Source organism: Bremia lactucae, linkage group LG10 (assembly GCF_004359215.1).
Source record: "Bremia lactucae strain SF5 linkage group LG10, whole genome shotgun sequence".
Lineage (NCBI taxonomy): Eukaryota > Oomycota > Peronosporomycetes > Peronosporales > Peronosporaceae > Bremia > Bremia lactucae.
This window is the reverse complement of record NC_090619.1, coordinates 2,860,941-2,876,629: the sequence shown is the minus strand read 5'-3', so window position 1 is coordinate 2,876,629 and position 15,689 is coordinate 2,860,941. Positions and strand designations below refer to the sequence as shown.

The following is a 15,689-nucleotide window of genomic DNA, read 5'->3' as shown; positions in this document are numbered from 1 at the left end:
CCCTGTTTGAGTGGGTACCACTTAGGGGAGTGAAGACAAAAAAATGTTTCATCTCGCCCCTGAGAAGAAGCTGTGGCGTTTGCCCGAATGGCTTGTCAGTAGCTTGTCTGGAGAGACTACTCCTACCAGAAGATATCTCTTACTTTTTGCGACAAAGCTTCATGGCCTTTACCTCAGCTCGAAGAGCTTTCGCGCTAAGGAATAATATTAGCTCGATGCTTTCCTTAAGCATCGATGGTATAATGGCAACGACAAGCGAGATAAAATTCGTTGAAGCAAGCCTATGACACGTTTGTTCGCAATGTCAAAGACATTGGGCGCGAAGCCTGGCTTTCACGAGTAAACGCGGTTCGCGTTAAGTATGAAAAGCGAACTTTGACCGGTGCAAGATTTAAACTGCATCGATTGTATCGTGAGGCAGGACTTCCATGCATCACTTCGGTGATCCCTGTTCGTGTTGTTTCGACAACACGAAACGAGTGAAAGGGTATGTTTATTCGCTTTCTTCGCCCTGGGGAAGGGCTCGCATCTCTTTCGAGATGCGCGATGCGATTGACATTTTGCAATCGATTTACACGCGCCAGGGCGCGTGTTTCCCGATGGACCTTCTGATCCATCGAATGGGTCTTGTCATATTGATGGATGAGGCACACAACGTCAAAAACCAGCTGCGAACGAGACTCCCAGCTATCATACGAAGGCGGGTAACCGCGCCAGCGAACAAGACAACTCGTTCGCTGCCCCTTCACATCACGGTGGTTCTGAATACGTTCCGCAAGAAAACGTTGACCACCGTAGGAATCCACCAATGGTTTTGGTGTGAGGATGGACATTAGTTCCGACCCGTGTGTCGGATCTAGAGTCGAAGATGGACAAACTCGACCAATTCCACCATGTATTGGAGGAGAGTCTTGATCACGAGTGCGGCAAACGTTACTCGTTGGAACAGACAGTGCAGACTCACCATGTCGCACAGTTGGAAGACCTTTCGAGAAGTGCGTACTCAATGTTGAGTACGAGCGGAAGTATCACGCTCTTCGTGACGAGCTGTCGTCAGCTCGTCGCGATATCGAGGAACTTCGGATTCGGCATGAGTATATCCAAAAGGGTGGTCAGATCCTTCCGCGGAAGAGACCGCGCACTGATGGTACGGGCGGAGCCGACCAACGTAAAACGTAGGATGCGTTCGCATCTTCCTGTCAATTCTATTGTGTACGCATTGCCTCTGCGATGCAGTACACGGGAAGGCCCAATGAACTTGGGTAGCAGTTAACTGCAACTCACATTAGTTACGACACGCTTAGGAAAGTTTACCGTAGAGAGTAGCACTAGGTCATTAATTTTAAGTGAAAAAACATTTGCTCTTCCATGTTTGTCTTCGTTCCGTTTCTGACGATCCACTGCGTTAGCAATGGAATCCTGAACGAAACGGATTATTGGTTCTCGAGTTAGCAGAAATTCTTCTGCTGATTTATTTGTTTTGTCTTTTTCAGTGCGCTTTGTGCACACTGCCATGAGATTGTTCTCATCTTCGATGTCGATTCCTTCGACATCGACATCATTCGCGTCGTTACTTATTTCGAAGCGTGATGAGCATGAGCCAGAAATGGTGTTGTTGTGCGATCCTACCCCCCCCCTAAACTGGAGAATTCTTCTAATTGGGTGGGTATAGGTGGATGGTGTAAGCCAAGCACAAAGAACAGTGTATGCGTTGTAGACGCATGCACCGAATTATAGATGGCGAATTCGACCATCGGTAAAAACTTGCTCCGATTCGGATACGATTGGACGTAATCTCGAAGAATCTCTTCGAGGACGCGATTTACGTGTCCGTCTGACCATCTGTCTCTGGAAGATTAGAAGTTGACATAGTCAGCCGTGTTCCGAGAGATCGGAACACGGACTGCCAAAACTCCGCCGTAAACCGTAGATCTCTATCCAAGACCAGTTCACGGGGTTACCCGTGGAGTTTGAATACCGTGTAGATAAATACACGGGCACAGCCCGGAGTCGTGATCGACTGAGGTACTGCAGCAAGATGTACCATCTTGCTGGATCTGTCTTCAAAAACAGGGATTCCATTGTTTTCGCGATCGTCTTCGGGTTACCCGAAGACGAAATCCATTGATACGGCCTTTTAACATTCTCCTGGGAAGTGGTAGGGGTTGGAGAGGTGCACGGGATGAAGGGCTAGGCTTCACCCGTTGACATACCTCGCATGCACGAATGTACTTGCGCACGAACTGATACTCGCGAGGCCACTAAAGTCGCGACTTACTGTGAGATAAGTCTTCTCACGTCCACGATGTCCACTTGTTGGTGCATCGTGACACTCAAACATGATGCGCAAGCGCAAATCATTGTGAGTTGGGACGACGACACGTGGGTGTCGCCGGTAACGGCTGTGTAATACAATAAGCCGTTACGTGTTGTGTATCGATCGGATGACGATCGATATAAAGCCGGTAGATCTTTAAAAGATTTATCGGATGGATTCATTAAATGATCCATCAGACAAAGAAGGTCCTTATCTTCTTTATAGGCTTTCCTTATGTCATTATTTAAGGATGATGACGGAACACTCGTAGTGAGTGTTGCAACAGTAAGATCACTTTCACTGTTGGAGTGCACTGCTGACTCGAAATCGGGTCGGCGTGATAACGCATCAGCGACGACATTAAGTCGTCCTGGTTTATATTCGACGGAGAAGTTATACTTCGCGAAGAAGGATAGCCACCTCGCCATTCTTTGCGAAAGGTGTGGGCTGTTTACGACCGTGCGTAATGACGCATGATCCGTATATACGATGAACGGTCTATCTACTAGGAGATAGACCCTAAATTTAGCCAATGCATATTTCATGGCAAGGAGTTCCTTGTCATGCACTGGGTAATTGCGTTCAGCTGGTTGCAGTTAACGCGATCGGTAACAGACGACACGATTCGCGCCGTCTGTATCGTATTGCATTAACGCGCAGCCGATTGCGAAATCGCTGGCGTCACAGGCCACACGGAATGGTATGTCTTGATCTGCAATCGTCAAGATGGACGATTGTATCAAGCTCTGCTTGATATTTTCAAACGAAGGTTGACAATCAGCGTTCCATACCATTTCTCGTCTTTTTATCAAGAGACGAGAGAGATAAACTGTCATCTCTGCAAAATTGCGAGAGTACTTGTGCAAGTACGCCGCTAATCCAAGGAAGTTTCTAAGTCCCTTGTTATTGACTGAAACCGCCAGTCAGTAATTGCCTTGATCTTTTCGGGATCAGGGTGCACGCCATGTTTACCGACGATGCACCCAAGAAGTGGTATTTCGCTTGCAGCGAATACACACTTCTTGAGATTTGAATACAAATTATGCTTTCGCATAAGTGTAAGAAATCGACGAACGTGAATTTTATGAGCTTTATGTCCTTTTTTCGTCCATGGCCCAGCTATGGACGAATACATCGTCTAAATAACTCGGTGCGGATTCTCGCACCGGTCTCAACAGATTTGTTACACATCTGTTATATGTTGCAGGGGCGTTACTAAGCCCCTGAGGCATCACTAGCCATTCTCAGAGCATCCCACTGGGAGTTCCACTGCTGTGTACGGTATGTCCCGTTCACGCATAAGGATCTGATAAAATCCATCCATCAGATCCATTGACGAAAAGATGTTCCTCTTAGACATATCATGTAAGATAACGCTTTTTCAACGTATCGGCATTGAGCCAGTACCGTTGCAGCATTCAGTTTATTGAATGCGTGCACTATCCGCCACCCTCCAGTGGCCTTTCGGACACAGAAGGTCGGTGAGCTATGTGGGGAGGATGACTCCCTAACATGGCCCGCTTTTAATCGATTGATAAATAATTTTTCGATCGCACGTACTTGTTTACGAGGCAGTGTCCACTTCTTCAGACAAGTACTTCGAGCCCGGTTAAGCTCGATATCACGCTTAGTGCTTTTATCTTTAGGCATCTCGCATGAAACTGCGGCAGGAAATAAATCCCTGAATCCAATCGAATCCTTATACAAATGATTTGTCTTGAGTGACTCGCAGGATTGAGTAGTATATCTCCAAGTCTTCGCATCGCGGACATATTTTTATTACATCCATGAGCTGCTGAGAACCCGTACGTTCTCTGCAAAAATTACGCTGATCGAATATCGATTAGCTTATTCGTCCTTTGTGACGAGTTGGCAGATCTGCTTGATTCTACCACTATAGAGATCTCTCCAGGACCGTTTAGGTTTTTGAGAAGGAAATTGAGTTATCTCCAAAGTTTAATTCGGAGGCGCATACAGATCGAGAGAATGAGCGCATACTCTTGATCCGTCATTAACCAAAACATCCAATGTCTCGGTTTTTTTTCTGGGATTCCTTATCCTCAGGCTGCCAAGGGATTAATCCCTCGGGATGCGGAAGTCTAGTCACTTCAGCATTAACTTTTGAGTAGATATCTTCTGAAGTACGTGGGGACGTATTTCCTCATCGTCTCTCGACTCTCTACTCAATCTAGGATCATCGTGGTGTCCAATCTGGACAACCAGTATCTTCCTTGACTGTCACCCGCTAGGGGTACATTCATTTCTCAATCCACTCGACGTATTCGAATGGTCGACCTTCGGCGCTGCCTGTACATTCGCACAGCCACCGCAGCTGACTCCACAGAGTGATAAGTAATTACACTGTAATCTTATGCAGTCGTACTAACGACCGTACCACAACTGAGGCCATCGCACTCATTCCTAGTACATACACACGCTTATGGACGCTCCAAGATGTTTATGAGATGGTCATCTGATGAACAAGTGGCAAGCATCGATACGGATCGATGCTGCCAGCTGATTCTTGATTCATACTTTCCGAGCCAGGGAACCTACGATGACATCAAATTTGTCATCTAAACTCAGTGCGATAAAATCATTATTACACTCTAAATCTTTAAACGTGTAGTGAAATTTCACTACGCGTTTCATTACTGTTATCGATGCGCCTGTCGCTAGATGCACCGTCATCCTCGTGAGAGGGATGTCGCGCTTAACATATTTGAGCCTACGACCCTCTAGCGACTGGCGATGAGTAAAGTTATTCGACGCCCCATAGTCCACTAGGGCTTTAAGTGACAAATCATTTGCCACTTTTAACTTCAAGGTGATGAGGGGTATCTCATCGCCAGGTGCAGGGACACATAATGATTATGTGTCTGGAGCAACTTTCGTCAATGGATTTCCAAATTCTCCTGAGGTTGCTAATTCAGTAGGGCGTTGCGGCCCTTCTGACCCCAACCGTTTATTGGCGGTCCGCCTCGCTGTTGCAAATCACAACGATGTCGGACCCGCGACCGTTTTCCTTTTTTAGCATTCGGTCCAAAATTGCGTTCAGTACCTTTCGGTACTGGGCGTGGGGCACTACGCTCATGAGGGTAGTGTCCTAATTTTTGGCAGCGATGGCATTTCTGCAATCGCTTATTGCTCGAAAAGCGAGGTCTCTCGCATTTGACATAAGAGAGGTCCATAGGCTCTGGACCTTCAAGCTCGCGTCATCTTGGAGGATGACAAACTAGCTTGAGCCTGTCTTAAGCTAGTGGCCTTCTGTTCCGCGACGGATATTGCTTCTTCAAGCGTATCCAGTTTCAAGCTGAACAGATGGGTCTTCACGGGACCATCCGTAAGATCCTTGCATGAACACCGTAATCAACGTGTATACATGGAATGGGTTATTTGTTATACAACTCGCTAAGAGTCGTATGTGCTGGGCATATGCGTGAACATCACGGTTGCCTTGCTTGAGTTTCAGAAGCTCTGATCGAGCTCTGAACTCTGCCCTTGGCGGTTCAAACATCTGTTTGAGCGAAGCATTAAAAGGCTTTAACCGCTCAAAGAGATACAGTTCGCGCAACCTAAAGGCCTAGAGCTAAAGTTTTGGCACGACCTGCCAAATTTGATTAAGCAAATGCGACTTGCATTTGTTCGTCGACGATGTGACGGGCCTTTATGGCATCGTCCAACTCGACGAACCATCTTAAGAGGAAATCTCCTTCGACTCCCTTATGCTTATAGATGTCAATCTTAAGGTTCCGGGACGACGCGTGTGCATCATCTCAGGTACAGGGTTTCTGTACCTGTTGTATCCTCAACAGTTCTGCCTGTTAAGAGCCTTGCTGATTCAGCAAGGCTACTTTTTCCTTCATCTCGTCAAGTTCATGTTGTATGAACTTGGCGATGGCTGAATGGAGGGCATCTCTGTCCAAATTGGACAGCATTGCCAAGATTGCATCAATTCCTGCGGTCGAACTCATTCGTTCAACCGCACTCCTTTCTATATCACTTAGAAAGGAGTAGCTTTCAGGGGAAACGTGATGCGTATTCCCACTACCATCTAACATGTCCATGTTAGATGTGGGAAATGTGGTCCTTGGACGGACTACAAAGCGCTACCAGGTGTAACGGGGCACTACGACTTGTACTGTTTCAGTACAAGTCCACTTCACACTGCTTCAGTTGTGAGTGGTGCCTTTCGTTAGGTGACGTACCCTGTAAGTGCAGAGGAAGACTTCCCTTAAGACAAGTTAACTTAAGAGGGTAAAATGAAAACTGTATTGATATAGTTAAGTGTCTTTGTTAATCTATCTTTGTAAATGCTGACTTAACTATAACCTAATACTAAACATGTAAATGAATTCTTAAATATCTTATCTTGTAACTCTCTTTGATTACTTCTACAGCTGATTAGTCTGCGGAATAAATATACATAATGGCCTATACCTATTTATGGATAAGAATTCAGGATATTACTATATAAAGTAATATCCTCCAAATATTATCTACCTTTTAGATAATATATTAATTAACAACCTTTAAGTGTTAATTTCATGTAACGATACACCCCGTTACATCCAGGTAGTACAGAAATTGCATTTTTAGGTGCACCATGAAAAGTTGAAATTATAAAAATCTGAAATTTGTGGAGGGAAGCTTAGGGCATGCTCTTGTTCCCGAAGGCTTCGTATCTATGTAATTTGTACTCAGGCCAAGCCTTCGCGATTCTTGCAGGGCCACTAAAGTTGCTGGTTTTAAGTGTCACGCACTGGTATATTTAAAAACGCGGACCGCCTCGATTCCGCTTATTTTATTGCTAACCGCTACGCGTATGACTGTGCTGAACTATTATTTGTCTCGCTGCTAAAATAATCATTTCATTGCTATGGCATGCAAAAGACCCGCAAACGACTGTTTGCTGCGTATTTCTCGACACGCAGATTCCCATCGCTTCGAGCACGAAAAAGCCGCACTGAGTGACTGTCACTGAGGCGGGTTTTGGTATGCTCATTTTTATTTGTGATGAATGATCTGAGTTGTGATGAATGATCTGGGTTGTGATTTAAGAATTTTTGCATATCCAGCTACATTATCGTTTATTAGCAAGTGATATAAAGCCAAACGGTACGTGATTGCTTTGTAAAGATGACTCTCTGATTCGAGTATGCGCTGCCACGTGCTAAAATAGTCGTTTTTTGTAGTGTTCATTTCCATTCATGTGAGATAATATTGATGCACATATCGTCGCGGAGGTGGCAAGGTACTTTAGGCCAGTTTCCGCTGAAGAACTTGGTATTGGTGCCCCACCCAAACGGCTATATACGAGCGCAAAATAAACAATTCGTACGGTGTTGTTCCCTGTTTGACTTGAGCTCTCGAAGTTGAAATCTAAAATGTGTATCAAGTATAAGCGGGCAAGGACACCCTGCTAAAAGAGGTTCAATTCTGCCCTAAAAATACAAGAAATTTCGCAACTGTGCGATTCTTGAGTAGCTTCTCTGAATGGGCAACCTTAAACGGGCAACATACCCGATAACGGGTGACACTTCCCCCTCGACTTATTGTGAACTTATCCTTTTAGTGCTAATCCATGCGCTTGTGCCATCGCCTTGACAGCTGGATCTTCAGCGTTCTCAGCAGCAAATCGCTTTACTACTGCTGGAACGTCCTCCAAAAGGTTTTGCACGGGTTCCCAGGAGTTTTCGTGCTCACTGAGCCCACGCCATTTGACGAACAGTTGGTCACTTTCGGTGTCGTAGTGAGCTTCGAGCAATATTTCAGTATCGTGGCCCTCATGGTTGTGAGCAATGTGCGCCTGCAAGTCCTCCGTGATGTTTAATGATGAGTCAGCGTAAAGCTTTAGCCTGCTGCGTGGACCTCCTTCATCGCACCTGTTAATAGGTTCTCAATAATAAACAACCAATTGGACGAAGTGTCAACTACCCTCGCGGGTCCGCGCCGCCGATGACTCTCACATTCGCATACAGTACTCAATCACCAATAGCAAATTGAGCAATTATCGCACCCCATTATTGCGTTTTTTTGCACGCCCTTTGCCGCGCGCCTTTTTGCTTGCTAAGCAATATGCTTGTGGAGTGCCTCCAATGCAATGCGTAGTTTCTCGAAATTCACACCACGAATTGCTTTAAGATCCTCCAGACTCACTGCCTCTATAGCAACCAGTGTTACTACAGGATTTAAAGGGCTCATAGCCGGAAGACCAGTCATCGCGGTGATCGACGCCACGTCCTCCATGAGCCGGAGAGCGAATGTTTAAGCACTAATTAACAATCTTATTGCTTTTGACCACTCTGATCCCAGAAGACGCCACTCGGAAAGTAGGGGCCGGACACATCGCAAAACTACTCGCATCACAACTTCCACAGTGTCATTTGCCCAAGGGCAGCGCGGAGTAGTGAAATCTGATGCGCTCCCAGGGCTCGTTGCAAAGCCAAAATTACTGCATTTAAGTGTGTGCCCGATCAGACACCCAGGCACTGCAGATCCCGAAGACGTAAACCAATCTGAAAGAGCGTCGTACGTAAGCTCGGCAGTGGCTGCGACTGTAGAAATAAGCCCATACATAGTGAGACGCGTCGTCTTTTACGACGATCTCGTACTCATCGCCCGAATTTGATTTCCCATCGATAAATAGTCCCGGTGAAGCAATTTGTTTGGTTTTTCCGCATGCAACGCCTCACCGAGAGACCGAGGCATTGGTGGGCCGCCGGACACACTAGCGCAATGCAAACAACGCGCAACAATGTTTTAACATCGGGAATCAAATCTGTCCAGATGAATTTGACGGCGATAGCTTTTAGCGATGCTTCTTCAAATCGGTGTCCAGCAGCCCCAAAATGTCCAACGATGAAATTCGGAGGTGGAGATCGGTAGCGTATGCTGGGAGCCAAATCCTCCCGTCGCTGTCGCGAAGAACACTACCAGAATCTGAGACTGGTCCTTGGGGAGAAACAGGCATCGTTTGTGCAACCTTAATCTGTTCGATTGTGTGCCAAACGAATGACTCATCCAACTGCGGCGAGGATGGGAGTAAAACTAGACAAATTGCAGCTACAGTACTAAAAGTGGAGCGCCGTCGAGATAGTAAATCGGCCAAGATGTTAAGTTCTCCTGCAATGTCATGAATTTCGTAGTCCAGCGACATCAACAAAAGTGACCAGCGATGCAATTTGTCAGCTGTGTACTTTGGCACCGCAAATGACACTATTGTTGGTGCAAAAAGATAGCGCAAATTCGATGGTCGGTGTAGAGACTGAACCCGTCTGGTCGACGCACAAGATAATCTGCGCGCTTGCACGTCTCCACAATGGCGTATGCCTCCTTCTCAACTATTGCCCATCGTTTAGCACCTCCTGAAAACGTGCCACTAAGCATCATTAGAGGTTCATGATGCTGATCTGCAAAGCCACGCTGCAGATATTCCGTTGGCACCTGGGTGATGGCCTATCCCCAATGCTCGTCACTGGGTCTGCATAAAGCGCACAAACGCTTTCCGGGTCGGGATTAGCGAGAGTTAACGCATGTTTCAACGCATTTTTGCAGCGTTAAAAAGCTGTCAGCTCAGCATTTGACCAACCAATGTCAGTCAGTATTACTCGTCGTACTTGAGTCTTTTTTCGCCCTCCAGCACTTGCGTAAACCTTTTCCGTAAATATCGACAAAAGGTGAACGAGCCTGTTGTAAGCCGGGAGCGACGATCTCATCCAGTTTAGGGCGCAAATAAATTGCTGTAGCTCCTGACCTGTTGACGGAGCTGGTAATTGGCGCAAAGCTTCCATGCGGGCTAGATCATGGCGAACTCCTTTACTGGAGACGACACGTCCGCACCACAACGCCTCGATTGGTTAGATCAATTGTCCGTGGCTGTTTTTATCTGTGGCCGTAGTAGTTTTGTCGGTGGCCGTAATAGTTTTGTCTGTGGCCGTAGTATTAATGTCTGTGCTGCCAAAAAAATATATCTATTTGAAAATTTTCTTCACATGTTCCAGATCAGGGTAGAAGCGACAGACACGGTCGAGGAAGAGGAAGCTAAAGCTGAAGAGCTCATACTAGATGTCATGCATGATATGCAAGATACTTCTTTCCTGGCTGGTAATCCCCAAGTGCGCGTCATCACCGGCAAGCTACGCTTCTATCGTGCGGATAAACCTTACTCATCATCTTCACCCGCAAATAATTATCATCAATTGCCTAGCGAGCGCAGCATATTGGTCTGTGTGGTTACAATGCCGTCTCATATGTCATTAGTCGAGATTCTTGGATTTCTTGCCAGCTTTCGAGACGACATTGCGCAAGTGCGCATTCTAAAGGACCCGGAGCGCAGCAATTGCATGGCTCTCCTGCAGTTCAACTCACAAGAAAAGGCGGACCAATTTTTTTTGGTAGGAAATTTTTTTAGGCTGTGTTACATTATAATTACTGATCGCGTTCGTGTCACCATTTCTTGTGTGTGATAGGACCACGATGGCAAATACTTTAATTCCATTGAGCAAGAGCGGTCTAAAATTGTGTTTGTGCGAGGCATCGAGTTTGATCCAGTCTTATGTGACGACGCATCGAATTATGAGGCATTGGAAGAAAAGGTTGCTGATGGAGTTAATCACGTAATTATGTCGCCCCTAAATTCACGGTCGGAGAGAGGAGAAAAAAGAGCCCAAATGAAACATTTATTCCCACCTCCACCAGCAGGCATGACAGAAATTCCAACATGTGCTGTCTGTCTTGATCGATTGGATGCGTCAGCCTCGGGTATTTTGACAACGCTTTGCAATCACTCGTTTCATTGTGACTGTCTTTATCGATGGGAAGGGTCATGCTGTCCTGTGTGCCGGTATAGCCACGGAGATATTGGGTCATCATGTGAAGTGTGCGGCACGGCTGAACACCTTTGGATTTGTCTCATTTGCGGCCATGTCGGTTGTGGCCGCTATTCGGGCGAGCATGCAAAACAGCATTACCAAGAGACACTGCATACGTATTCACTTGAGCTTGAAACCCAGCGGGTGTGGGATTATGCTGGTGACGGATATGTACACCGTCTCATTTTAAATAAACGAGACGGCAAGTTCGTTGAATTTCCCTGCCCAAACAATTTTAGTGGTGAGCGCTCGCAGAATCCACCCATCACTTCCGCTGAGGAAGAAGAAGGTGAGCACCGTAAGCTCGAGAAACTCGCGGTCGAATACAATTTTCTCTTGAAAAGGTAGACAATAAGCACCTTGTGAACTGTGGATGAATTAAAGTATTTATAACAAAAGTGATTTACTTTTTTTTAGTCAATTGGAGGAGCAACGCCTCTATTACGAACGCATACTTGCACGTGTTAAAGAAGGTGAAAGTCGGCAATTACTAAACGCACACGAGCACGAACGGAAACAGCTAAGAAAGGCAAACTTAACGCTAGCACAAAAGACCAAGAAGCTCGAGGAGGAGCTGACATTTGTCAGGTTCGTGGAAATTGAAATGATATTGAGTGTCTGTAAACATAAATTTTGCTGGTTGCGCTGGTGCAGAGAGCTTAACAAATCTTTAATTGAAAATCAGAAGCAATGGAAAAATCGAGTGCGGCTGTTGGAAGACCAAAATACACAAATTCAACAAGAGAGTGCTGTACGCGTCGGCGGTTTGGAAAACCAGGTCCGCGATCTTATGTTTTATCTCGACACGCAGGACAAAGTTGAGCAGAGTATTTACCGCGAAGAAATTATGGTACCTTTTTTGTGCTGCGATTATTGGCATTGTCATTAATTCTGATTTAGATCTTACTGCAGGGTGGCACTATCGAAATTGAATCTAAGGCTGTAGGTAAGGATACCCCTTCGAAAGAATCTCTACCGAGGAGAAGATGTAAGAAGAAGAAGATATGTGATACAAAATGAATGGCGGTGTTCTAAAAATTACACCAAAGCTACATTCAGTGTTCCATTTTATTGCAGTGTAGACGCTTTGAAAGTGTAGTGATCGGTCTAGAAATCTCTTTTAAAGCTCATCTATACAGAAAATCAATTGTATGTGTGCCATTAAGTAGACGCTTGTAATTGAAATACATTGATAGTTGTGATCTGTTCTGTCTAAAGTTTGACCGCTAATTTGCTCACATACAGTTCTGATGCATAAATTCACCGAGGTGAACATTAACTCCTTTGCTCTTTTTAAATACCAAACGCAAATCTATTACCCACAAACCTCCGCTATCGCCGCGTTGAAATTGCTGCCTTTCATCCTAGTACACTGATTGGCAGCTTTACTGTCTAGCATTTCGTTCCACGATCTTGCGTAATGGCTTGCAGCCTTATTAAACGTTAATGATCAAGATGTCCCTAAGCAACCAAATTGGCGTTAAAAGAATCGATTTTGCAAATACAATTGCTCTGCGTATTTGACTATTTATATAAATATCCAAGTATTCCCTACAACAGTCGGTATGTTATCTAGGCTTGAGTATTTAATGCGCTAGTAGCGCAACGGAAGTCAAGGCGGATTTAGTCCGGAAAACGACTCGAGTGTGATGCTGTCACTCGACAGCAAGTGAGTATAGCCAATGTTAATTCCTCAAAGTAACGTTTTTTTCACAGAAACTCTGTGCCATATGTTAGTTGTAATTGGACAATGGTAATGCCTTTGTCTTGCTGATTCATTCATAAGTATCAAATAGGCAGTCGTAGCAAGCACAATAAAGATTTGGCGCAAAGCGAACTGAAATCAGAAAAAGCCACATACTTGACTCGCTCTTATTAGACTACAGCCATATCGGGTCGGACGATTGTTTCAGGAGGTGCTCGAGAGATGTGAAAATGATCAGCATCTCTATTCAGCACGCGGGATGATGGCGTATAACTGAGCCAATGCCAGAACAGTTGGAATACGATCGTTGAGATGTATGGACCCTCCGACGAAGTATCGCAAGGAGTTGCATTCACTGATACATGTCAAGGATACCCTCGCGCTTCGTATTAATTTACCTTTTGATTAATGTAACGTTACGCGAGACATCGATTAGATTTGCTCGCAAAACAAATTAGTTCTTTCAACAGAGATGACATTTTAGGATTAGTTAAATTAGGTATTTATATTTAATGCGATTAAATATAAATTAGTCGTGAAAACTGCGCATGAGAAGCCGGATTACCGCTCCCGTCTATATCAAAGTGCTTAGTGCGTTGGGTGAGGTCGCTAAGGCGCCGACCACAACAACCTCACTGCACGTGAGAGAAGTCGGTCAAACCGCTTCCTTGCTGTGCAAGCGTGTGTACGTAAGTAGAGCGTGGCTGTATTAAGAGGTGCCCGCCTACAATACGAAAATTGCTATAAGCGTCTTAAACCATTTTTGAAGCTGTTCAATCCTGGCCTGATTCAATTGACGAGTAAAATCGCCTGCTTTGGTTATTTCTATTACAACGAAAGGCAAATGCAAAGAGTAGACGCCATTTCAAGTAAAGCTGCAGCAGGCGATCACGTCGATGTCAGCGCTTTTTACCAGCCAATGCGAGTGCTCAAGCTCAAGTTAATTTCGGAGGTGCAACTTACTGCTCTTGGCGTGTTTGCTTGCGCGTCCTACGGATATATTGCTAGCCATTCGCGATAAATTTGTGAATACATCTGATGAGTGTGTTGAGACCAAGATAATCGATTCGAACGTGTCGACATCGCTTCTTTCGATACTTGCATTGCGATGCTTCTCAAGAAGTGGTGCAAATTTTACCAAATTATTATAGCGTTGAATATGCTTGTAAGCATGTATTTCGTTAGAAGACGATAAATGATAGAATATGCCGGCTTTATATATGTATTTGAAGCACCCTTTCATCAGCTGTGAAGCGGAGCTACCCCGCTCCTTAAGTCAGAGGAAGACTTATAGACTCAAACAGTCTCTTAGTTCTACAGATCAAATGGATTTAACAACTCAGGGAGGCGTACAAGCTATTAAAGCTTAATAAAATCTAGTTCAAGGGATTCAGGGGTTCGTAGAACCAAGTGGCAAGTAGTTCCGAAGAGTATGTACCATAGAAAGGTTTCTGTATCTCACAGATCAATGCGCAAGGCTTAGGAAGTTACTAGGCGCTTAAAGACCAAAAGGGGAATTATTTTGATTATTTACATATATAAGACCTTATTTAGCTAATTAAAAATAGAGTTCGGCCGCCAGATTTATATCTGGCGGCGACCCCATTTGTTACCTATAATAGATGGGATATTAGTAATTTACTATTGTTAAAATAGGATAAACGGGTATTTTACCAATAAAGTAAATGTACCACAACAACGGTCACCAACCGATGTGTGCCCCATTACACCCTCCTTAATCAGACTGTTGACTGTTGATACCGAGTGATAATATCCGCTTCATTTCCTCTTTGAGGTTGGAACATAAACAGCTAACCGTTTGATTGTGTTTTGCATTCCTTAGTTCTATGACAACTAAGCGTGAATCTCAGACTCTTACCACCTTCCTCAACGATACGCCTTCTCCTCCGGATGAACGTCGGCTGGCCCCGAATCCGCTCCCACAACATTGTGGCGCCGATGTCTTAACTGCAATGCGCAGGACACAGGACCCTGAGTCCAACATTATCACGAACCCGCTCGATGAAAAGCAGGAGCGGGCAATTCTCATTGAGTTCCGATCCACTCCACTTAGTGTGAAGAGCGTCTCAAAGAGATCACGGGTCACAGCTTGGCCATCTGGATCTCCAATTCCACGGCGAGGACGCCGGAGGAGCTCGCTGCTCGCGACGCTCTTCATGAGCAATACATTACGCTAAAGGTAATGACGCGAAGTCAGTATTTGACGCGTTTGCGTGGTCAGGCCCGTGGGGCTTCGGTGACCTCAATGACTTGTTTGTTTCCAAACGAATCAAAAGCGAAAACGACGCTTCGTTTGAGAATTGGGTCCATCGGGCCCGCCGCCTCCGCAATTTTAGAATACTAGAGAGTCTGCGGATGTGGCTGATGTTCGTTTGAAACGGAAGCTTCGCTTCGACTTCGCCAAGCTTAAGGCCAAATGCCATTTATGTTCGGCATTTAGGTCACAAAACGAGGAAGGCCTAGGCAATATTTCAGTGCTTCGGTTGACCGTGCAACCATGGATTGAAGCCACACTGAGGCTATAAATCCACCTTTTCCAGAATGTGCTGCTACAAGTTCGCGGGTTTGCGAGCTCTGGCAAACCGATGATAGATAGACGTGCGGGAATATCACATTCCGCTACGTGTTCAGCTGTCGAATTTCTGCACAGAAATGAATGATCACAGCTTGTTTAGTCTAGTTACTGATAATTCTCTTCTGGCATTAGCATGAGCTTCGCCTTCGAGGATTCTGTTTCGAAAAACCAACGGACGCTAGTGTCCAAGCCTCTTCG

General features: G+C 45.3%; 5 protein-coding genes across 5 annotated transcripts; 1 reads left to right on the top strand and 4 right to left on the bottom strand.

Moving 5' to 3' along the window:
* Window positions 1–7,880: 7,880 nt before the first annotated feature.
* CCR75_009270 (uncharacterized protein) lies at window positions 7,881–8,341 on the bottom strand (the record flags this gene model as incomplete). Its single annotated transcript, XM_067967312.1, has 2 exons — window positions 7,881–8,202; window positions 8,337–8,341. 2 exons carry the CDS (start codon window positions 8,339–8,341, stop codon window positions 7,881–7,883), a joined length of 327 nt encoding a protein of 108 aa, XP_067814580.1.
* Window positions 8,342–8,386: 45 nt separating this feature from the next.
* On the bottom strand, window positions 8,387–8,566 carry CCR75_009271 (uncharacterized protein; the record flags this gene model as incomplete). The annotated part of the gene is made up of 1 exon (XM_067967313.1): window positions 8,387–8,566. One exon carries the CDS (start codon window positions 8,564–8,566, stop codon window positions 8,387–8,389), a length of 180 nt encoding a protein of 59 aa, XP_067814579.1.
* A 562-nt stretch (window positions 8,567–9,128) lies between these two features.
* On the bottom strand, window positions 9,129–9,476 carry CCR75_009272 (uncharacterized protein; the record flags this gene model as incomplete). The annotated part of the gene is made up of 1 exon (XM_067967314.1): window positions 9,129–9,476. The coding sequence occupies one exon, from the start codon at window positions 9,474–9,476 to the stop codon at window positions 9,129–9,131; it is 348 nt and encodes a 115-aa protein (XP_067814578.1).
* A 59-nt stretch (window positions 9,477–9,535) lies between these two features.
* CCR75_009273 (uncharacterized protein) lies at window positions 9,536–10,110 on the bottom strand (the record flags this gene model as incomplete). The annotated part of the gene is made up of 2 exons (XM_067967315.1): window positions 9,536–9,775; window positions 9,937–10,110. The coding sequence occupies 2 exons, from the start codon at window positions 10,108–10,110 to the stop codon at window positions 9,536–9,538; spliced, it is 414 nt and encodes a 137-aa protein (XP_067814577.1).
* A 209-nt stretch (window positions 10,111–10,319) lies between these two features.
* CCR75_009274 (uncharacterized protein) lies at window positions 10,320–12,588 on the top strand. The gene is made up of 5 exons (XM_067967316.1): window positions 10,320–10,713; window positions 10,789–11,534; window positions 11,608–11,778; window positions 11,845–12,040; window positions 12,103–12,588. Exons 1-5 carry the CDS (start codon window positions 10,390–10,392, stop codon window positions 12,208–12,210), a joined length of 1,545 nt encoding a protein of 514 aa, XP_067814576.1. The 5' UTR covers window positions 10,320–10,389; the 3' UTR covers window positions 12,211–12,588.
* The last annotated feature ends 3,101 nt before the right edge of the window (window positions 12,589–15,689 follow it).

Bases quoted from the DNA above. Each gene is read 5' to 3' on its own strand.
- CCR75_009274 (XM_067967316.1), top strand. From the start codon at position 10,390: ATGCATGATATGCAAGATACTTCTTTCCTGGCTGGTAATCCCCAAGTG. The intron at 11,535-11,607 runs GTAGACAATAAG...ACTTTTTTTTAG, and splicing joins TACAATTTTCTCTTGAAAAG to TCAATTGGAGGAGCAACGCC. The intron at 11,779-11,844 runs GTTCGTGGAAAT...GCGCTGGTGCAG, and splicing joins GAGGAGCTGACATTTGTCAG to AGAGCTTAACAAATCTTTAA.